General features: G+C 43.8%; 1 protein-coding gene across 1 annotated transcript in view; it reads left to right on the top strand.

Moving 5' to 3' along the window:
- Positions 1-23582, top strand: part of elp4 (elongator acetyltransferase complex subunit 4) — a 56407-nt gene that overhangs the window by 7207 nt on the left and 25618 nt on the right. Inside the window, exons 3-9 of the mRNA XM_030415392.1 lie at positions 462-583; positions 1931-2065; positions 3486-3622; positions 6361-6445; positions 9062-9250; positions 13785-13893; positions 16240-16346. Of these exons, the coding sequence (XP_030271252.1) occupies positions 462-583; positions 1931-2065; positions 3486-3622; positions 6361-6445; positions 9062-9250; positions 13785-13893; positions 16240-16346 (884 nt within the window). The remainder of the gene's footprint in view (positions 1-461; positions 584-1930; positions 2066-3485; positions 3623-6360; positions 6446-9061; positions 9251-13784; positions 13894-16239; positions 16347-23582) is intronic.

Genomic DNA, 23582 nt, shown 5'->3' with positions numbered 1-23582 from the left:
CTCTCACCTCCACTACTGGCTGGGGACATGATAGGCGAAAGTGGACAGGGATACTGTAAAGATCTTAACAAGAGAACTGAGGATGTCATCTCCCCTTAGATAGCCAGATCCCACAGCAGTACCTATGCGTCTGTGCTATGTCGATTGCCACTTCATCTGTTCCCTACTAAAGGTAGCCCGAATGAGGTCCTTACATCAATTACAGTCTGTGACTATGATGTGGTTGTGAACTCCAGGGTCTTTGGTGTGTGAATGAATGATCAGAATGACACAAGGTGCAGTGATGGACCTGAGGTTGATTTATTTGTCATAGGGAAGGTGTTGTCCCTTTATTTATCACTAAATCCTTAAGCCTCACAGTCAAGTATGACGTTGATTGACATTTTCTCCAAAGTGTGTGTTTATTTGAGTTTTCCACTCACACAAATCCTGATTGTTGTTGTCGTTTGTTTCATTTTCAGAGGAGGACAGATATGATAGCTACTCTCGTATGATCTTAAAGTACTTCCTGGCAGAGGGAGTTGTGTGTCGACATGAACTTTTCGTGGCGGCGGCTCAAGATAACCCAGATGACATCTTACAGGTATGAGAGGAGGTGTAGTCTATTCTCTAAGACCTTTGGAAGGAAATGTGTTGTTCTGCAAGGTATTATATGTTTTAAAGCTACAAGTCCTGACAAACTGTCTACGAAGGAGCTACGATGTCCTCAATATGTCTGCTAACACATCATCCCTGTACAACTGCTGTAGACATGTAAAAGACATTTTTGTAAAACTTTTGCTTGTTAAGTTATCAGAGAATGTTGGTATTCTGCCTGTTTTCCCAGACTATACAGTATTCAGCCTGGTTCAGGCTGGTCAAGCTATGATTTAGCAGGTATTGTAGGCGCACAGCTTTCCCCAAGATGTGTCAGGGTCAGCAGGGGTCCCTGAGAGGTCGAGGGTGGCATGGTTGTGGCATTGTTGAAATGTTTCCCGATGCATCACTTTGTGAAGCGGACTGCAGTCCCAGAAGCTGACTGCCACCCATCATACAGGAGGAGGGCCTCTCTCCCACTGATTGATAGTGGGAGGGGTCACAGCCTCACCCTCTCTTTACATATCAAAGGCTTATTAAGAGAGGGGGACTCCCAATGGGGATATATCACATCATTTAGTGTTTTCACAGCTACATTCACAGTATGCTAATCTTCAGATGCTATGCTTGTACTTTATGCATTACATTAACATGCATAAAGGAAACCAGCTTATTGGGAGAAATTGAGTTAAAGCAGGAAATTGGAAAATGTGTTCACATGTGCTGCAATAACTCGGGATAACTCCGCTAATCAATCAGGTTTACCAACCACCCCATTGTGTTTTGGAGCAAAGGCTAGCAAGCTTTGTTTGTTTTTGTCCATTTTTGTTTCCTTTTTTTTCACTTGCTGCACAGTAAAAGAAGAGGCTCTCTTTACAGAAGTCTACTGTTCATGTGCAGAACTTGTGTTTGATGAAAGGATACACTGCTGCAAGGACCATTCGTCTCTTTGCACTGCTGCCATGATATCTTTCCAGTCTAAAGGCTTCATCATGAACCTGCACTCTCATAAAAAAAAAAAAAAGAAACGCCATTGAAAACTCAGTTAAGTTCATACACAGCCAGGGGATCAATTACTTCTCTAGAAAAAACCTCACTGTTTATCTGGGTTCCTTGCATTTTTTTAGCACAACTAACGAAACAATGTTTGCGTTTTGTTCAAATAACATTTAAAAAATCATGTTGAAAATGATGAGGCCATACAGAGCCTGTATGTGCAGGCAGTCATGAATCAAGCAACAGAAATCATTGCAGAATCACACATCCTCCACCTTCCTAACATCCATCAAGCTGCTGAGCGCAATCACAATCAACATATTCTAATTTATTATAATCATTGTATCATTCTGTGCAGGAACTCCCAGCTCCCATCTTGGACGATGTTGCTATCCCCAAACCAGTGGAGCAGCCCAGGCTCTCTGTTGAACCTCAGGACAGTTTGGATGCCATGAAGATTGCCTGGCGCTATCAGAATCTTCCAAAAGTACAGGTGATCACATTAGAGTTTATACTCTCTGTTGCTGTAATGATTTCTGCATATTTGGACTAGAAATATTTGTGATCATGTTATTTTATTAAAAGTCCAACATGTGTCTCCGCTAATGATGTTATGAGAAAGAACAGCATTGGTCTCTCTGGTCTTAGTGGTTTGGCAATTGTCTCCACATCTAAATCCATGAGCTTCTAAACTCCTTTGTGGAGTGAATGAGGCCTCAGCCTCTCCTTTCAGAGCTGGACCAGATTACTCACACTTAGCTGGCAATAGGTAGGCTTTTCACTGGTCCCCAACTCACATATACACACATACACACACGCCTGCACCCCTGCTTAGCCTGGGAAACAAGGGTACTTTGCAGTCTGTGCATTGACATGTCTGCTCGCTCAACCCTGTGACCCAGACCTGCGCCTCTGTCTTCTCCCAAATCCCTGCCTTTCCCCCTGCTAGGGTCGGCAGCCCTACACTCTTTCTTCCGCTTTGAGAGGTGACCCTCCCCTTCTACTTCTCTGCAGTCTCCCCCCTTCTGTCTATAATCCATATCGCTATGTGGATTAACAGCACACAGTGTGTCCCTGGGGATCCTCTCCCTCTTTCTCTCTCCCTGGAAACTTCTTTATATCTGTGTCCTTTCCTCACCTCTCCCCCTTCCCCTGTAAAATCGTCTTTACAAACCACTAGTAAGCCCCAGCAGAGGATTTGCATCCGAAATTCTCCCCCAGAGTCAACGCTTACTTTCCCCTTACACACACCTCTCCTGGCATGGCCCACTGTGTCGTTCTCCCGATGAAGACATCAGATCAAAGGTGAGGCCATCAAGGCGGGGATGGAACGCTAAGCGGGTTGCCTAGCTCACAAAGAGAAGATGAGCCCCTGACCCCCCCACTGCCCCGCTGACCCCCTCGTCCCGCCAGGAGAGGGACACACCGGGGGCCCTAATCCAGATTAGGAGTAGATTAAGGGCCCCTCCAACAATGGAATCCCCGGTTTCACTGAGAGAGAAGAGCTAAAACTCTCTCTTTCAGCTGCAGGAAAACATCCGCCTTCCCCTGCGTCCCTGACACGTTTGCTTTCACAGCCAGAAGTGGACATTTATGTGAAGAAATGATTAAGAGTGCGATGGTAGTGGTTATTTAACTTCTCTGCCTTAGGAATGTTGAGGAATGACCCATAAACAATGCAATTGCATTACCATAGTATCGTGAAGCACACTCATTTAACATCTTAGTCAGTCAAACAAGATTATGTTTCTCTATGAATAACTTTATTCTTATCCGAAATTAGTTCAACACTGTCATAAGAAGTTTCAAGCCAGCGACTAGGATGATTGAAAATACATGTAAATATTCTTTCATTAAAAGTCTTAAGTGTTTCTTTATGCCATAACATGCGTTTGACTTTTTGACCCCCTAAGAGTGCCCTGGCATCCTCATCTCGGTTCGGCCACTACTATGACGTCTCTAAGACGATGGAGCCGGAAATTCGCCAGGCAGCCAAGTGCCACCGCTTCTACCTTCCAGAACAGCCCACCCACTCATCACCCACACACAGGTAAAAGGACCAGACATCATCCACAGAACGCACGGAGACCAATGAGACACCATCTGCAGAACACAGGCACACAAACCCGACGTCATCCGCAAAACACAGTTACACAAATAAGACATCATCCACAGAACACAGGTAAGCCGACATGGCGTGTTTCACAGAATGAAGGTAGGGCAACCGTGCAGACAGTCAGATGGCGAAGAGTCATTTGCTTGAGACACTAATTTAGGAGAATTTTTGATCAACTAAGGATTTTCAATGAATCAATCCATTAATCTTTTCTCAATTTATTGTTTTTCTCTTTAGAATAGTAACGAAATGTCCATCTCAGGAGAAACGAGAATCTGGCTTGAACCAGATAGTGTGTGACATTTTTGCTTAAAAAATTACTGAAACGATTATAAGAATAGTCGGTTAAGGATTAACTATATTTTTGTCTATTAGCTAATCAATCAATTCATTATTTCATATAAAACTGTGTAATGTATTACCTCCAACTGCAGAAAAAAAACAATACACTTTCTTGGATAATTATAAATGGTTGAATTGAATTGATGAAAACTATTAAGTTATGTGAATTATTACAGCTGAAAGCTAAAGCATCCACATTTTTCTTTTATTGAAATTAGATGTTAGATAGAATGAAAATGTGTTGTTAATTTTTACCCTTTTGACAGCTGATACAAATCAGGTTCACCCTCTTTCCTGAGTAGCTTGCTGTTGGCCTAAGACATTCAGCCCCTTGGAAAGGTTGTGTATGTCTATTCAAATAAGGGTCTTGTTTGCTCAGCGTCTGTTTGATTTCTCCTGCGTTGAGTGTACTTAGGGTTCAGAGGTCATGCAGGCTCTTTACTCGGAGAGTGCTGCTGAACACACAAGGGCACGCGAAGCCACACTCGAACACACTGGGTAAATACAGCAATCTGGAGCACAGAGGATGTGGAGGAGGCTTTATAGAATCCCCCGTCCTTTTATTTCAGCAAACAGAGGCTGTTTAACGGAGCGCCCATGCAAAAACATTAAATGCTGCAGATATTCAGTTTAAAGTATACATTTTTACAAGCACCATAGTACAAAATATCAGTTCAGAACTTGATGTTTTCTAAATGGGATCAAAAAGAATTATTAAACGTCTTCTCCGGTGATGCTTGCGGCGCTGTGCGGCAGTCTAGGGAGTGAGAATGACATGGCAGTACTGTTGTGGCGTCTGAATGGGTTATAGACCTCACAGACGTTTTGACAGCAGGAAACTACACCTGCACCGCACCATTGTGTCCCCCGGCCCCGCCCCAATACTGACACACATACATGAACGCACGTACGCACACACTCAGCACATTACACACGCACATGCCCCACACAAACTCCTTAGCAGGCTACTCCCCCTTGCACGTGTCCACAGCCCCATGTTGATACCCTAGCTGTTAAATTGCTCCGTTTCACTTGAAGGCATAATTGGCACAAATTGCTCTCTAGGTGATACAGATCCTGTTGTTTAAGACCAAGCATCCCCCTTCCTCTCCTCCTTTCTTCCCCTCACTGAAAGAGGAACACTGACATAAAGAAGCTTCCCCGTGTATGATCCTAATTAGCCGACGCACTAGCCCCTGTAGCTAAGCACCTAGACCTTTTCGGTACCTGAATGAGGGGTGCTCAGTAGGGGTAGCTAAAACACAATGGCGTCCCACACAATGGCTGCCAACCAGAGGCAACCTCCCGCTCAACTGCATGTCAAACCATCCCAGCCCCCTACCTCAGAGCAGGGGCATGGGCAGAGAGGCCAAGGAGGGTAGGTGTCCCTCTTTCACCAAACCAGCTCTATCATTAGCCCCAGCGGGGTCAGGAGGCACCATTGTTGGGCTGAATAACTGAAATAGAGTACATGGATATACTTGGTGCAAGTGTAATCAACACAAGTGTGTATTACTGTTCTTTATGCAGGGCTATTGGCGTGTGACCAATCTATGTGTATCAGCTTTTGTAGCCTGCAGGTCGAATTGACAACTGACGTAGCTGCCCACTGTGACTCACTACAGAGTGGTCATTACAATGGTGGAGGGTTCTTAAGTGGGGGGGGGCCTGTGTAAAAAGATGGGGTTAACATTCCCAATGGCCATCCTATAGGCACATGGTGGGCTCAGCAGTGATCCATCCCTTGACTGATGCTAAATGTTGCTCTGATGGTACGGTATACCCTTTGTCACTGGTGCACATCTTACCCCTGATTAAACACCAAAATGCTGCTCCCTGTTAATTTTAGATATCAGACCATTAATCCCCCCTCCTCCTTCTCTCTTATCATCTTTGTTGTGTGTATGTTTGTGCATATGCACAACTCGTCTGTCCGTCTGTCTCTGCACAATCAGATCCTCGGGGAGCTGACAGAGAACCAGTCATGTTGTAATTTAATCAACCAAATAAATTAATTGGATCTCTTGATATGGATCATCTGTCTGCTTCAGTGGTCCCAGAAAAGCACAGTCAGGAGGAACATGCTGCAGTCATAGAGGATTAAGCTACTGCCCTGATAGGCTTCGCCCAGTATAATCACAACGGTTTTTACTTACAGTTTACACATCCTGAGTACCCTGAGGTTTTTTTTGGTTGTTGCTGTTGTTGTTGTTTCTATGTGACTTGAGGCTGCAAACTGAATTGCCCTGCAGGGATAAATAAAGTTCTTTGATTGATTGATTGATAACCTTTCTATGTCCACTCTCTCCTCTGTCCTGTGCTTTTTTCAGTATGAGGCTTGAGTCCTACTCTGCGTTGCTGAAGTCACTTCAAGAGGTCATACACAGGGAGGGCTTTGATGTAGCAGCCCCCATGGTAAGAAGTCAATGACGGCTTTGATTTTGTTTCATCAAACCTGAATTTTAAGTTTCTTTAGCTACATTATTGTTTAACTGATTTCAGCAAACCCATACATCCTTTCTCCAAACAGCAAACATACTGTGACTGCGTGAATAACAGAAAAATTGTCTACCTTGGACCTCATGTTAAGGTTTATGTTCACTTCAGCCCATTCGAATTATAGCAATTTATAAGAAAAAGCACCCATCAGTCATATTTGATCACATATATAAATTACCATAATACATTTCAAATCCTTTAATCAGCTTCGTTCTCAGTGTTTTCAATTGTTTGTTGTTTTGGTTCTTACTTTGATTGACAAATGAAAGGAAGGCATGCAGTGTGCTGCCACTAGCAGTGATGCAACACACAAGGCAGGTGTGCATTTTTTACTACATTCACTGAATGTCATTAAAGGTGAACTCTGGTGACTGTCTGGTGCTTATGTGTTCTGTCTTCTGTTTGTCACTTGTAACTATGAGCCCAGTTAAGCTATAAAGCATTTGAATTATTTGTAATACACATTAGAGGAGCATCTATCAAAAAGAGATACTAGGTCTGCATCTGTGACCACTACCTCTTCTGTCACATTCTGACCACCCCTTCCCCCGAGTTTGTTTACCTCCCTCTCACTTGCCCCGGTTGGCCTCACCTGTGTGCCCCATCTGTGTGTGTCTTACCTTTGACATACATCGTTTTAATAAACGTCAATTGTCTGCAAAATGCCAGAAACATCCATGGCCCCGTCTGTTTTCCACAGGGCTAAGTGTGATCCTGTTAAAGCTGTGATGTGCCTGTATATATGTACATATATACAGTATCAGTTTGTGTGTGTGTGTGTGTGTGTGTGTGTGTGTGTGTGTGTGTGTGTGCGTGCGTGTGCACGCGCACCTTATTCACCTACATTCAATGACCCCTCTGCTCGTCACCTGGAGCCACCTCTCCCCCTCTTGTCACTCACACACAGGATTTACCTCCAGTACCCCCCACCCTACCTCCCTGAGCGCTGTCACTCACACGCCAGATTAACTGCTGACATCATTAAAGCAGTGTGGCCGCCTGACATGCTGTTGGCACAGTCCAGGAATGCAGACCGGCACAGAGCGACATGGGCTCTGGCACAAGAATGCCCAGTATGGGTGATAGTGTGTGCATTTTTATGTTTATTTGTTAATCTGTCATCATGGGCTAGTAATGAGATGCAGATTTCATATAAACTGTTATGTAAATAACAGATTAGAACAAGGATTAATCTCCCTGAGCATATTGTTTGGGATCTTTTGAGATGAGAGGGACAGGGGCGGCAGCAGGACTGTGAGTCTCCACAGAGACTGGCTGGTGATTAGGTTGTGGTCCCAGGCTGGCTGTAGCCTATATGGCTGGCCTCTGGTCCTTGGCTGGACTCTACTGGCACTGTTCCCTGTTTTTTCTATAGGCTAAACTATAGGAGTTAAGTTTGGCCTCTCCTCCTGATGCCACAGCAACAGTCGTGTTACCACAGTTCCTCCCTGCTGGGCCGCAGACATAGAAATAGATTTCTAATTCTGTGGCCCCCCTTAGACCTATGTAAGCAAAGTCTGCTTAACAAAGAAAGGACATATCTAATAATGACAAGGGCACACACACACAAACACGCACTAATACTGAAGTACAGTAAGTTATAAAGATGCAACATTGGTGTTGAATGGTAGAGGATGAATGTAGAGTCCGGTGTGAGAGTCCTCATTTGGGAAACTATGAGCCAACTGTTAAAAACTCCCAGAAACAATGGGGTTTATTTTTCTTAGATGCCTGTGATTCTGATCCAGATCCAAACGAAGCTTAGGTCATACTGTTGGGAGAGGAAGCGATGGGGAGAGGGGCAGAGGAGATAATAGAGGGGGAGGGATAAAAGGAGAGGAGAGGTTGGGGAGGGAAAAAAGGAAAAAGTGAGCAGATTTTAGGCCAGCGCTTTGTTAATCACTCTTGGCTCTCACCTCGGTAATCAGGAGCCATCCTGAAGAAACCCCAAATAAAAGGCAATTGTACCAAAGGTTAAAAACCTCTCACAGTTTGGACAGGCCCCTCCATTCTCTGTGTCGCAGTGATATATATCCTACTACTGTTTGGCCACTTTTTCCTCCGTCTTCATGAGAGTGGGTTACTGTTGATCTCTTGTGGGGTGGAGGGGGTTTCAAGGGAAGGCACTCCACCCTTACCCAGGCCCCCTTGGCTGCAGAGCATCGCTGTTGTGCCAAGAATGTGCTGGGGTTTCTGGGTGGCGGCCATATTGGAAGCCTGTCTGACAGGTCCATTGTGCGTGTGTCAGATGGCCTCTGTGATTGGGCAGTTGTGTCCAGTCACGTTTGGGCACTGTGTTCCGATCGTCTGTGCTGGTGAGCAGACTGTCCATTCGCTCTCTCAGAGAGTTTGGGAATATTACCCAAAACAGCACCTTTCCAAAATGACCTTAAAGCAGCAATCTGTTAATCTTTGGATGCACTTAAATCAAACTGTGATGCCACATAATTGCATATTCAAGAATTACATATATACATGTACACTTGTCATACATTTTTAATAATCCTTCCTCTTGCTTGTGCTTTCTTGTAGTCAAAGTCACGTAACATCCTGCGAATTGGGCTTCACTCTCTCGGCTCAGCTCTGTGGGGCGATGACCTATGTTGCCACGACAAACCTAGAAACAGCCGCGCCCTCACTACCTTTCTCTATGGACTGCGTGCTTTGCTAAGGTCATCGCTGTCCGTCGCAGTAGTAACTCTGCCTTCACATCTCATCCAGGTAAGGCGATGTTTGTCACAGGAGAGCAACACGAGCATCAGCCTGCATTCACAAGACGACTTACATGATTACCTGACCTTACTTACAACCAAATGTATAAATTTTTAATGCTTGTTTTAATTTGTTGAGAACAATTCTTTTCTTGTTGTGTTCTTGTGTGGTTCCACAATAACACCATGATATTTCCAATCATACCTGCTTCATTCTCCTCGTTACCTCTTCGTCTCTGCTTGTCTGTCGTGTCCTTAACCGCATATTTTATACAACCACCAGAGGGATAGATAACGTGCAAGGCTTGACTGCAATTTCAAGATAATGGACAGGATTTTTTTGTGCATGGGTTGATGTTTGGCCCTTGTAGTTTTGCTTTGTCTTGTTCATTAATAAGGTACAAACAAAGTTTGAAGTCTTTTGTAGGCCTCTTCTTGACCCAGTGGTTCAGTGTCACCCTGGTGTGACTCAGGCCTGTGAGGGCCCTCTTCCTCCACGCGTCGGTCCCCCCAACAGACCCAGTCGAGTGCACACTTCATTCAAAAGCCCTCTAAATCTACGTTTGTTTGTTTTGGCTTTTAATTACTTGAAGCTGTCTACAGTGAGAGTGTGTGCTTGTGTATGCATTTTTTTCTCTTTCACATATCTCGCCTTGTTCTTGTGTGTGTGTCCCTGGCTGTGTTTTGGGGTTTGTATGTGTATATGTGTGTGTGTGTGTTTTTTTTTTTCTTCTGGCGGGGGGTGGGGGGGTATAAGTCCGCGTGCATGTGTCTGTGTACAGTCTGGCCTCTCAGTGTGAACGTGGAGTCATCTGCTGAGGCATATGGCAAACCACAGCCCTCCCCCAGACAGTCGACCATAGGAGCACATTCACAAGAAAAGCCATCTGAGACTTTCTGCCAAAGTGTATTTTATCTCATCTTCACTTTTAAAGACTCTACAACTCACTACTTTCTATTAGTCCTCGTTCACATGAGCACGGAAGCTGTATTATCTGTGATCCTTTGCACAAAGATATAGGTCGATGGTTAACTTTCAGAACAGCTGTGTTGTCACAACATGCTCTGGCTCCAAGCCTATATGCTCAGTGCTCAGCGGCCTTGGCCTAGTCAAAAAAGGTAGAGTGGCTAACTAGCAGATGTCAGCTGTGGTGGGAGCGGTCCCCCTGTCCCTCTCTGGCCTGGCCTCCAAACCCTTAATCTGTCCCCTCCCCCTTCTCCACCCTGGGGAGTGAAGTGAATGAGCGGGGGAAGAAGAGGAGAGGGGGGAAATTTTGGACTGAATCAGGTGTTTGGTGACTAAGCCAACATGGAGGTAATGAGAGGCTGTTAAGATGTGCATCAATGAAATGACCTTATGGTTAGTTTAGTCACTTGATGTTGTTGTCAAAAGAAACGATCAGCTGAGATCACCAAGGTGTGCAGAGCTGCTCATTTTAAGGGTCGACATGTTAGCAGAGCCTCTTTGCCGCCAGCGCCTTTGCTTAGATAATTAGCTTAGTTAACACAGTGTGGCCTTTGGAAGACCGTCTAGACTAGTAGCACTGGGCTAGCTGGCCGAGACCACACTGGACTCTCTATCCATTATTGAGCAGCTTGGGAAGTTGAGCAACTCACTGAAAGCCTCCTCACAGAGGCCCTGTGCCACAGTCCATCTGAAACATTAATTAGGCTTGTCCTAGCTTGGTTCTCCTCCATCATACTATCTCCTGTTACCATGCACACCCCCACAAGTAAACACACACAAACACAAAATACACAGTCTTCTCTAAAACGCACTCATATACACCTCACCTGCTGTTCAGACTAAGTGGAGTCCTGACATATGCAAATATTAAGACTCAGGGTTGAGATTGCACAATTGTTTAGTACTGTGGTGGAGCTATAAACTCCCACTACAGGTTCTTTTATTAACCACATCAGCCCTCTACGGAAAATAATATCCAATTGACATTGTGGTTACTTTTATCCATTTGAATTCAGGGCTGCATCTCTCAATTATTTACAAGTAGCATACATTATTATTTAATCTACTAATTATTTGTTGATTGATCGATCAGTCACTTATTCTGTTAAATATCTTAAAGCTGACTGGCAATCTCCAACCCAGGTATACTTCACAATTTATTATCACACCTAACAAAGAAAAGCAGCAAATCATCTCATTTGTAAAGTAAATGTTTGTCATTTTTGCTTGGAAAAAGGACTGAAATTTTGAATCAGCCATGATTTATGTATTTGAATACAAATAGCTAAAATGACATAAACATTTTTGATATTAAATTGTTGCTTTAAATTGCTGAAAACTAAAGCCACACTGACTTCATCAGTTTTTCCATCTCAATATATCTTTTAGTATTTTAAATTGTAAAAACATTTTTTTTTATATGACACGGTTTTTAAATCAGAGCATGGCACCATATAATCATCATGGCAATTAACACTGTCATATCAGTTCATCAGTTTTTTTTAAGGGACAGGGCGACTGTAGCTTGATACAGAGGTGGATTGGTGGCTGGAGAGGTGCCATTTCTCCTCTAAAGGCGCTGTCGAAGTGCCTTTGAGCAAGGCACCTAACCCCTAACCTCTAACCCCTGTCGCAGACCCATCGCTCTGACATCTCTCCACAGCGGTTGCATGTGTATAATTTTCTGTGTGTGTGTGTGTGTGTGTGTGTGTGTGTGTGTGCGTGTGTGTGTGTGTGTGTGTGTGTGTGTGTAAAATTACGAACCCTAACTTTATTCATATTTATAGGCATGAGCACTTACTTTAATTATTTAGAGTCGCTCCACTTACCTCAAATTTTTAAGGTGCGGAGCTGCCTAAGAATTAGGGGAAGAAATTCCTTCTTGTTCCAAAAATTATTCTCTTGTTCTCGAAATCCTCTATGTTTTAAGGAAATGAGGGCAGGTGCAGTGTGAGTGGTAATGAGCCCTTTACTTAGCTGCCTCTGTTAATGTACTTGTCTCCAGTGGTCATTTCTTATCATGATAATATGTTTTTTGTGTTTTTTATGCAAATATTAGTATTGACCTTCAACCCTACGGGACAAATCCCTGGCTCCTGAATATTTTGGGGTAGACTCTGCACGCACATTGATGCACATTTTCAAACAAGCAAACACATGTGCAGTACTGTAGGGCCCTACAGCTAAACAAAACCAATCAAGCCAATCGACTGTGACTAAAGTGAGCTTCACCAGTAACTGGGTAGTCAAGGTAAAATTCTGCAGGGTAAGATGAACGCTGGCCTCTCCCTATGAGCTGTCATTCACTGATAGTCAGGTGATGCTCAGAGTATTCAGGGGATTTACACTGATGGAATCGGAGCTAATTGAGGCAGCACAGACTTTGGTTGCACATGAAGTGACTCTTCTTTGAGCCCCTCATTAATTATAAATACAATCTCAGGGAAAAAAAAAGATGTACAGTGGAGGTGAGCATCTCCCTGATCACCTCCTTAAATTCAAGGAGCTGTGGAGCATGTGGATGCCGGACTGACGTAATGCAGCCCTTCTGCCACCTTACTGAGCAGCTCTGTGTGGACACTTTGAATTCCTCTGACTTTGAAACTTTTGAGTCTTTGCCGAGGAGCCTCATCACGATGGCCTCGGATAAAGTTTTAGCTCACCCTCTCCCTCACACAGACACTATTGGCCATACTGTACCATTAGTGTTTTGAATAATTTGTTGTAGCCAAACTCTTACACCGACTTTAATTGCTGCATTAGAGTGACCTCTGATACCCTGTAAGTGCTAGTGGCCCTGACTTGTGGGATATGCATACTTTAAAAGTAGGACAAAAATGAAAAGGAAGAAGAAAGAGTGGGGAAAAGACATGAAGGCATGAAAACTGCATTAGGCGGTGGCAGCCAACACAGAGAGAAGGATGTGAATGATTCACGAGGCAAACGGATTAATAATGCAGGACTCCCTCTTTCCCTCCATCCCAGTGTCCCTCTTTCTCTCTCACCCCCCGTCCACTCCCTTTACCCTCTGCCTCCCCACCCTCTTGTATATTTCTCCCTCATTCTTTTCTATCTACTGTATTCACCCCTGACTTGTCCTCTTTGTTGTCAAGTCACTGACCTAACCAGTAGGGGGAGCTCTCCCCATCAAGCCTCTGCTGCCGTCTCCCACTTCCCCTCTGTCCTCTCCTGCTGTGTGCAGGTTTCAGAGTGTGCACCAACTGTGAGCCTTTTCAAAGAAAATGTTGATGATGAAGTAAAATAATTTCAGTGTGTTGCCCCTGACTCTCCCCAATACCCCCTTTGGTAGATGTATGTCTGATGTAAGGTGTATGTCCACTCACCTGCCCCGACATCACCTGTAACCCCCATCAGTGCTCTTTTGCCTCTATACCTCATCACCCTCACCTAAGCCATGGGCAGAAATGACCTGGCCGCGGGAAATGATGACCTAATTTAATTGCAACACTGATGGCCCGTCAGGAGGCTTTTAATTACCTGCTCATGTTTCTCTCCCTCTCTCTCTCTCTCTCCCTCTCTCTCTCTCACTCACTCACTCACTCTCTCGGTCCTACAGGACAGAGCTCTAATGGGCAGCATAACCAGGCTATGTGACAATGCCATAGCCCTGGAATCATTCAAAGGCTCTGAGAGAGAGACCAACCCACTCTACAAAGATTACCATGGTAAGAACACACACACTCGCTTATCTTTCTGTCTCTTTCCCGACAAACACACACACATACACGCAAGCAGTGCATTAAGGCTGGGGCTGGGCTGTGGATGGAGGCAGGGCAGCCCCCTTGCAGGCCAGGCTGTCAGTGCACGTTAGTGTGCTGCTGCTCAATCAGACGTGCTCCTCAGTAGACAGGCCGGGGGGGATTCAGCTGCCACGCTGTACCCCTCACTCCCTCGCACCCTCACCCCCTCCATCCCCGCCTCCCCCACCCTCCAGCAGAGCCTCTCTCCCTCTCCCTCTCGCCTCGCCCCCTCTCCATCCCTAGTCCCATACCCCTGAGGCTCTGGAGCAGAGCAGACCAACACTGGGGAATCGATATTCTCACCATCACTCTCTCCTCCCCTCTGCCTCCATCTCTCTATCCCTCGCTCAATGTCTCCGTGGCCAGCATGCTCTGCTAATAAATGGAGGGCAAGGCTTTCAGTAGGGAAAGAGGACAACGGTAAGGGACGGTCGGAGAGACGAAGAAAGAGGAGGAGGAGGAGGAGGAGGGGGTTGCAACATAGTTTGTCTCTGCTCTTCCAGTCCTCGCATCACTTTTCCTCTACGGTTTTACCTCGCCCTCTTTCTATCGTTTGCTTCCCTCTTTTCTATCACTCTATCACACTCTTCACGCATAAAGGTCAGTTTAAGCGAGTGGGGTATTTTTAGCCATGCCTCTCGAATTCTCCCACTCACTCTTGCGCTTTTTCTCTCATTTCTCCCTTCCCTCCCCCACCTCGGGTTAGACAGCCATGGTTGTGACAGATGAAGGGATGAAAAGTAAAAACATTCAATGGCATATTTTGGTTTCATCCAACAGCATGTTTTATTTAGATAACACGTCGCACAGTGATCACATTCCTCTGCATTGTAAAGGCAGGTGGCATGTAAAACCCGTCCAACATGTTAGTGTTGAAGTGCGTCACTTTTTAAAATAATTTAGTTTTGCAAAGATGTTGTTTAGAATTCGCAATTAATATTATTTGAATTTCATGTTCAAGAATATATTATTTGCCCTCCGTTAAACCAGCCAGAGCAATTCTGGTCGGGTTATGAAATACATTTATGTGCATGATTGTTTTGATGTGTGTTCAAGAGTGCAAACGCATCTGGTACGAGTGTGAGAGTGCGTGCGGATTGCGCGTGCATGCGTGTTTGCGGCAGCAGTTCAGGGCTGCTCAAAGCATGCTGGGAAGCCTGTCACTGCAAATCAGGCAAGGGGAAATCACCCAAGTGCACAGAGGAGAGAACCCACCATCCCCCACTTTCTCTGTCTGTCTCCCTTTCTCCATTACTCCCTCGATCTCTTCTTCTCTCTCTCATGCTTATTTATACCACACCACTTCTACAGTACTTTTTACAGTTTTATGAAAATGTAACTTTGCGATTGAAAGCAAAGAGAAGTGAACACAAAAAAAAATTCTCCAAACCTTATCCTTTGCAGGAATCCCTATTTTGTATGTTTGCTTTCTATTCCTCATCACTGTAATGTGTCCTTTAATTGGCACATTTCCTTCACAGTACACACATGCTCTAGCCTGTGGGGAAGAAAGAAGAGAGTAAGAATGTTGATAGATATCTGATTGCAAGCAATGTCTTTGGTATTGTTGTCTCACACTTACCGTGATACATTTTATTTGCTGCAATTCCACCATGTTTCTAATTTCTGTCAGTGGAGTTTACCACTTATTTGCATAGCTGAGCCAGTTTACCTCAAATCAATCAAGGGAAAAAAGTATTTCAATGCAGCATTTTCATAAACGCTTCTTTTTAATATACTGATAGTCATGTTTGCTCAAATTAAAACAAGTTAGATATTCAGAGCAGAAAAACAGCTCCCTTCTGTCAACGCAAAAGTTATTTAAATTTTACCAAAAAAATGGATACTGTGTCATAATTTGCAGTTTGTTTTACCAGTTGTTAGTTAAATGGTAATTCCCTTATGTGTAAAACAGACAAAGACATATATTTGCAAATGTATTTAACAAACGAATATCCATTCTTGAAATCGGTGTGATACAATTTTCCCTCTAAAAAGGTGTATGGAGGTCAAATAAATTAAGATGAGTTCTTGGGGTAGTTAGTAACTGATAGTAAATCTTGAACATGGAATTTAGAGTAAAAAACACACTGAAGACCTGATCATCTATCTATGTTACTCTTTTAACAAGATTTTACACTTTAAAAAGAAATCACACTTGGTTGCTTTTTTTGTTGTCACATTTAACACACAACAAGTGCATTGTGGATAGTGCCGGAATATCTTGCTTGTCTTTTTTGTTTTACAATCTGCTCTCCCTGTCCGCAATAGGCCTCCTGTATGTACGTCAAGTCCCTCACCTGAACTGTCTGGCGAGTAAACTCCCTGACCACAAGGACCTGGCCTTCAAGCTGAAGAGAAAACAGTTCACAGTCGAGGTACGTTGTCAAGGTTACTCAGCATACCTAGGGTGTCTTCATAAACAAAACATAGTGTTCAGTGGTTCTTCCACCCGCATGTTTCCATTTTTAATGCTGGCTCTCAGTAAGAGTTTTTGTTTTATTTTGTTGCCCCAATTTTATTCCTCTAATGTGTTTTTTATAACTTGCCATGTAACCATTAACCTAAAACAAGAGCTGAATTTAGATGCAAAGTAATTATTTATGAAGAAAGCCATTACATTGGTTTCCATTCATCATGTCCGCAGCAGTGTCGAAATTAAGTGTTGATGATGAAAGCAAAGTCCCTCATGCAAGGTCTGCCAGCCTGTGTTTACTTTTGTCTGTTATCGGGTGTCAAAATCAAAGGTGAGGCTATTGATTATACACTGTAACTGCCACACCTACTCAAGTGTAATGTCAAGAGGCAACAGAGTCAGAAAAATGTCTATATATCTTCATGAATATGCAATGAAAAGAATTGCAGTTAGGTTGTTACATTTTGATATACTAAAAAAGTATGAATTAATCACCAGTCATGATATTGATGCGTGGGCATGTCCCCAGCGATCCATGGTGGACCACAACAAACAGGGTTGCATGATGAAAACCCTTTTAAGCCAGCATAGCTCTCAAGGGAACAAGATATGTACAGAGATGTACAGGAGGTGCTGCTTACTTTGTCTAGCAAGTTGCTGTTTTTTCACTCCCAAGCAGGCAACAGCAGTGACCTGTTATGATAAAGGAGGAGTAGACAGCGGCAATTCCTTAATCCAAAGACATATTATAAGTATCCATGTTTCCACTAGAGGCCATTTTGGTCCAACTGTTGTCCTCCCATGTTGAGGAGGGCCCACTTAGACTCTTATGTGGACGTCCAAGCAAACCCTAAAACTTGGGACCACGTTGACTGTATGCGTCGCCATCATTGGACTCGACAAATACATGTTTTCAGGCTGATGTTAGAAAATTCCGATATTGATATATCAGCCAGCACACAGATGCATGTATCTCAATACAAGCACCAGCTTGAATTTACATTTCACATTAGTTGTTTCATCCGCTGGCACAGCCACTTTCACATATGGTTTTGGTTGTTTATCAGCTCCAGCTCCAACACAACACCCAGGTGGACACGCTAATTTTCGGGCACATGCTGAAATTAAGGACGCTGGCTTGTAAATACTTTTCCATTTTTCTCTTTTCAAGCGGCACTTGAACGTCGTTCAGTCGGCCTTTGAAAAGCAGAACTGAAGTAAAAGATATCAAAAAAATAACCCCTGGACCAATCAGTACCCAACTCTGCCAAGTTGGTAGCTGCATGGTTGGTACCAGGCTTGTGCAAATCAAAACAGAGATGAGGAATGAGCAAGATGTCTCACTCCTTAGCTACTACCATCATCAGCTCCAATGTGACCAATATGTCTGCTTGAGAATGTTATTGATTAAGACTTTTTAAGGATGTAGTCTGATAGGGTATATGATCTGCTGCTTTCTACCGTTCCCTGTTATTCAAACACATTTGTGATAAAGAACCTGATACACAGGAAAAAAAAAACAAAGTAAAGTAGTTGATCTCAAACCTGCATTTAAAAGCTGCATATACACACTCATTTTAGTGTAAAATTATATAAGTCTGATATTGAAAGGACCCCGTACTCATTGGAGTGAGGTCTGAGGGCAGAAATAAATTAAATGTTTTCATTGCACATCATTGCTGAAAAACATTTGATTAGCTTTACCATTTTGAGCCTGTATAGACTGAGTAGGGCATATATGCAGCACAGGATTGTATGGGCTTTCTTCTTTCATTTTGATTTATGATTTCTCATCCCCTTTCTCTTTTTCTTCCTGTCAATGAAGCATCCATTTTGCATGTGTCACATCATCACTCTCCCTCGGAGCAATCAATCTGTCACTGAACTACCACTCTAGACACAAATTAAGGGGCCCTCCTCTTAGCTCAGGCTCATGATTGGTCCTCATTACATTATCATTACCTTATCACACCCTCTGGTCCCTGGCTCTTAGTGAGTCCTATTGTCTCAGGCAGGAGGTGAGGGGGAGGAGAGGAATGCCCCCCTCTCCACATCCTACGGTCAACCCCATCTCATTTTCTGCCAGCCTTCACCATCTTTCTAACCCTTTCTCCCGTCTGCATTGGCCTGCTCCCTCCTCCTCTTTCTGACCCCCTGAAGGCCACTGCAGTATAGATTTATAAGGTCTGTAAAAGTCAAGGTGGTTATCCTCAGTGGTCTTTTAATTAGGCCTCTGTATTGGGCAGGCCAGGGGGACGAGGCCTAGTGCAGCCCTGTAGCTCTGTGGGGCCTGGACACTATGCCATATATCCCAGTAGCACATTGTAAAGTTCAAGCTTTGTCTACCTTCCTTGTTTAAGGCGCTTTTTTGGATTTTTTTGCTGAATGGTAACCATACTCGTGTATTGCTCTTATACACATCAGAGTGATATCCACACAAATCTTTTGAACATTCTAAAATGACTGTGAAGGCTGACATAAGAGAGTACATAATATGAAATGTCAATCACAATCATTGGTCATTACACGTTGCTATGTGTCAGGGAATTTCCCAGAGAACATTGTATCATATCACCAGTCATGCATCAAATCAATCAAAACAGGGATTAGTCATTGTTATACACTATTATGTTCCCATGTTGTGTTCTCTGGCATCGTGATTGGCTGTCATTAATTTGTACATCACCTCTGATGGAGATGTCACAAAGGTATGAGTGCACGTTGGCTCCGTGTCTCTCATTGCAGGGGCATTAGGCTTTATCAGTCTACCTGTGTATGAGTCTGCACGCAGGACTGCAGCTGCGCGCTCGACTACGTGGCTCATTGTATACTGTGTTTGACCTGTTGGTCAACTGCCTCGGTGGGCCACTGATTGACACATGAGATGATGATTGGATTCTCAGCCCAGTGTCTGAAGTGTGACAGCTCACACCATCCCTGCTAATCACCTCATTTACTCAAGCTACAGGACTCCTCTGCCCGGGGCCACATAATACAACATTCTCTTGCTGAGTTTTTTTGCAACGTCCTTGTAGTTTTTCTCCTCCTACATGTCCATTGTGGTAGTGAGAGACCTCCTCTCCTGCTGCTTTCAACTTTTAACTCCTTTGCTATAATTTAAATGCAGAAAAGCCTTGGTCTGTGTTATCATCTCACTGGATTAATTTGTAATGTGGTGGTGGTGACTGACAATTGATTGACAGCACTAGCTTCTCACCTATTGGGCCAGGCAGCTACATGTCACCCCAACTGTGCATTGAGTCATGCTGGTAACTAATTTCTTAACTGCTGTGTGACTCATTCTTCTATCACCGAGCTCCTCAGGAACGCGGAAAGGTGTTTGTTTGCCAACACAAAGACTTTTGTTTTGTCAGTAATGACATTCTTCTTTTATTCAGTCATTTGTAATAATTTATTTGTGTTTATTTAAAAAAGGTTTCCTAGATTTATTCTTAACCCCACGCTCAGCACAGTCAATCAGGTTCTGTTGGTTCCGTGATAAGGTTACCACAGCAACAGTTGACGTTTACAAGAGTTCAAGCTGCGGCTGATGAGCAGTTATTAGCCATGACGCCTGCAGCCAGAATTAACCCATGGCCCTGTCTGAGCAGGTAGGGGAGTGTTAGGTGTTTAGACAAGATTAACACATACTCATAGACACATACGCAAACATTGCTGACACCCACACATAGAGATATTGACATTCACGCAGCGGCACAAGCACGTGCTTATTGAGAAAACACACGCATGCACACATGTGTCACGCTATGTGTGTGAGAACTTTCTCACTCAGTCATATTAAGCTGACACGGGCTTCTGTCACTAGTTTCACAATGCAAGATGTTTTGAAGATGAAGCTCTGAAGAATGCATATGGCACGCAATTACATTCTCCTTACCTTTGTTTGACCCTTTAAACTGACAGGCAATGTGCCTCTGGGGAACTGGGGTGCCAGCAGCAGGTCATGGGGTCAAATACAGTATAAGACAGGGATTTGTGTCAAATTAGTCATCTCTTGGAGAGGCTATTTGGAGGTGTCTGTTGCACTGATGAGCTCTGTTTCTTGGATGGCTTTTTTGTCTGTAGACATAGTCGAAGGAAATGTGTAGTCTGAAGAACTTTCAGTTTTATTTAATTGATTGACTTCTGTTTTTTTGTGTCATTAACTCAGCGGAGAGTGTTAGTGATAAGTGATGTAGATCCTGGGCCAGATTCAATGGAGTTATTGTTATTCACAGTTTCTGACTTGCAAATACAATTCACACTAACATCCAAGACAAGATTACAAATGGGGAAACGGCAAATCTTCTGAAAGCTTCTATATCAGACTTCATGATGCATAAAGGCGAGTTCAAACTGACTTTACACTTGCATGAAAAAATGCAGCCCCCCTCATTTATCTCTGTCATCGCAGTGGGGGTACCAAACGCAAAGGGCTCTGCAAAAATCACATGGTCTTCCAGAAAAAAAAAAAGGTTCGATGTAGCACGCCGGGCAGCCAAACAAATGTATGTGAGCACTTGTTCCTTGTTGATTACTTTGTAATATAACTACTGTTTACCTCACATTTGCCACAATGAAAGACAAAGCAATTGCCACAGTGATATTGCTCAAGTGAGTTGCATAAACCGGCCTTATTTTGAACCATTATGCAGTGTTTTGACATTGAATATGCCTTGAAACTTACAGGGCTTTCACTCAATCTGGACTTCCTAGATTGTTTTTTTTCATCATCTTACTGGTAGATGAAACAACACATCCTCACCACTGCAATCACTGGGCTGTTTCAACAGCCTGTTATCGGTCTGAATGACCACAAATAAGTGTCATTAAAAGGCTTTGCACTGTATTTTCTAAGCCTCACATGACCACCTCTGCAATCATACAAACATCTCGAGCTATCCAATCCTACATCAACCTTCCATCCTACATCACATGAACTTGGCACCAGCCAGCAGAGTAAATTTCTAAGCGGATGTCAATGGTACTGAATAGAAGACTTTAGGAGAAGAGGAAGGCAAACTGAAAGAGTCCGAGGGAGGTGTGTAGAGTAGGTTAATGTTTCTTGGCATGTCCTCAAAACGTCTTTAAGACAACGCCTGTGTCTGCCCCCTGTTGAAGCCTGTGGGTGCCGAGGGAAGGGTGTTAATGGACCTATGTGAGGAACAGAGCGAAGGCTTGGAGAGGAGGGGGGAGGCATAAGCGGAGAGGAGCAGTTAAGTGATTCTCAGGTCAGGTCTAATTAAAATGAGGGCTTTTCCTCAGAGGCACCAAACCATCTTATTGAGAGAGAAATAAAAAGGGAGGGAAAGAAAGAATTGTGGAATGCAGAATGAGTTAGACAGAGAGCTGGTCCTGAGGGCTTGTTTGTGTATTTGTTTATATGTTTGTTTGTATTCCGTGCCTGGTCGTATATCTGCATCCCCATGTCTAGAATAATGCTTGGTACTAAAGATCAGAGAATGGCCAATGTTGAAAAGAACTCATATGGAGAAAGAACTGAACTGGGTCATTTAATATTTACTTCCATTAGTGGATCACAGCGACTATTCGCAGACTGTGAATAAACTAAAAACACCAATAGGCTTATTGGATGTCCTGAACCTATTAGTGGCGTAAAAAAAAATCCTCACATTCTCCATACATCTGCCTGCAATTCCTACATATGACTTGGGAATCACGATCAGATGGGAATGGACCTTTTGGAATAATATTCCAATTGAATAATTTATACTTCCTCCCTTGGTGCACACCAGCCTCTGTCGCATTTTGGAATAAGGTATGCTTATGGTCTGTGCGTGTATGACAAAGAGTGAGGGAGAGCCCAGTGCAGGCCAGTCTGTGGCACGCGATCGGACCCCACAGCTGAACAATATTCACAACATACATCAGATTTGCATCTATTATTTACCAGGGATTTTATCTATTCTGCAAATGTGCTTGTGTGGTTGAAAAGGCCCAGCTTGTAAGATCTCAATGCTGATTCTCGGGTGTGTGGGGAGAGCAAATGTGTGCATGTTTTTTGGTTTGTTTGTTTGTTGACTACTGAAAGGTATGGAAGGAGATTCTGATTGTTGATTGTTGAGTCTTATTCCCAAGTCCAACGCAATGTTCCAACGCTTTGGGGTTAGAATTTCATGCCGAATTCCATCCCAAAGTGTTTACATTTGACGATCTGGGAATGCGACTCCACAACCTACTATATTTCTCCAGAATCCCCTTCCATACCTTTAAGTAGTCAATAAACAAACCAAAAAATCTGATCTTTGTTAAATCTATTGATTGAGAAAACAAATCCCAAGTCACAAATGCCGGGGCGCCGTTTAGCTCAGTTGGTAGAGCGTGCGTCCCATGTGCCGAGGCTCTGCAGCGGACCTGGGTTCGACTCCCAGCCTGGGTCCCTTTGCTGCGTGTCACTCCCCCTCTCTCCCCCTGTTTCCTGTCATATCTTCAGCTGTGCTATCAATAAAGCCATAAAAAAGGCCAAAAAAATACTTTAAAAAAACAAAAACAAATGCCAAATATCTCCTTGTGTGAAGTGCTGATTTGGCCCTCTACAGTAGCTTGGTGATCTGATGTGAAGTCAAGGTGTGGAAGATGAGCTTGCTCTGACAAGGTCAAGGTTCAGAAATCATTAAGAACACTGGCTCAAACAGTCCCCATTGAGTCTTTTATATTTTTTCAAACGCCTAAGGAGAAAAAGCAGCAGCAGTTGTGTTTGCCGTAGCCGGGTCAAAGCTCAGTAAGAGAATATCTGGGACTTTGCCAAATGTGCTGCCCTCTGTACTATATCAACACAATGCCGAAACGTTTCTTGCAAACAGGCAGTATTAAAGGAAAACAAAACAGGGCATATGTGCTCCTCCTGCCAGACTGAGTAAGAGTGTGGGCTGCCTGAACCCGCCCTGGAAGTGAAGCTGTTTCATCAGTGAGCAGTGAACCCTTAACATAGTCCATGCACCACTCAGCCCCCATCAGACTAGACTGGCCACATTGGACTCAGACCTGATTAAAGTAGCCCTAGTTGTCTTCAGCTCCCATTAGAGAGAAAGACGGGAAAGAGGCTGTAGCTTACATGCCACCCTACATCCATGGGGTCTTGTGGTACTATAGGGTATGTGTGTTCAGAAAGGGTTACCATTAGCATAATGGTAGTGACTGGGGAACCATAGCCCCCCTGGTGCTGATAAACTTGGTC

Source organism: Sparus aurata, chromosome 4, assembly GCF_900880675.1.
Source record: "Sparus aurata chromosome 4, fSpaAur1.1, whole genome shotgun sequence".
NCBI lineage: Eukaryota > Metazoa > Chordata > Actinopteri > Spariformes > Sparidae > Sparus > Sparus aurata.
This window is presented reverse-complemented; position numbering and strand designations above follow the sequence as displayed.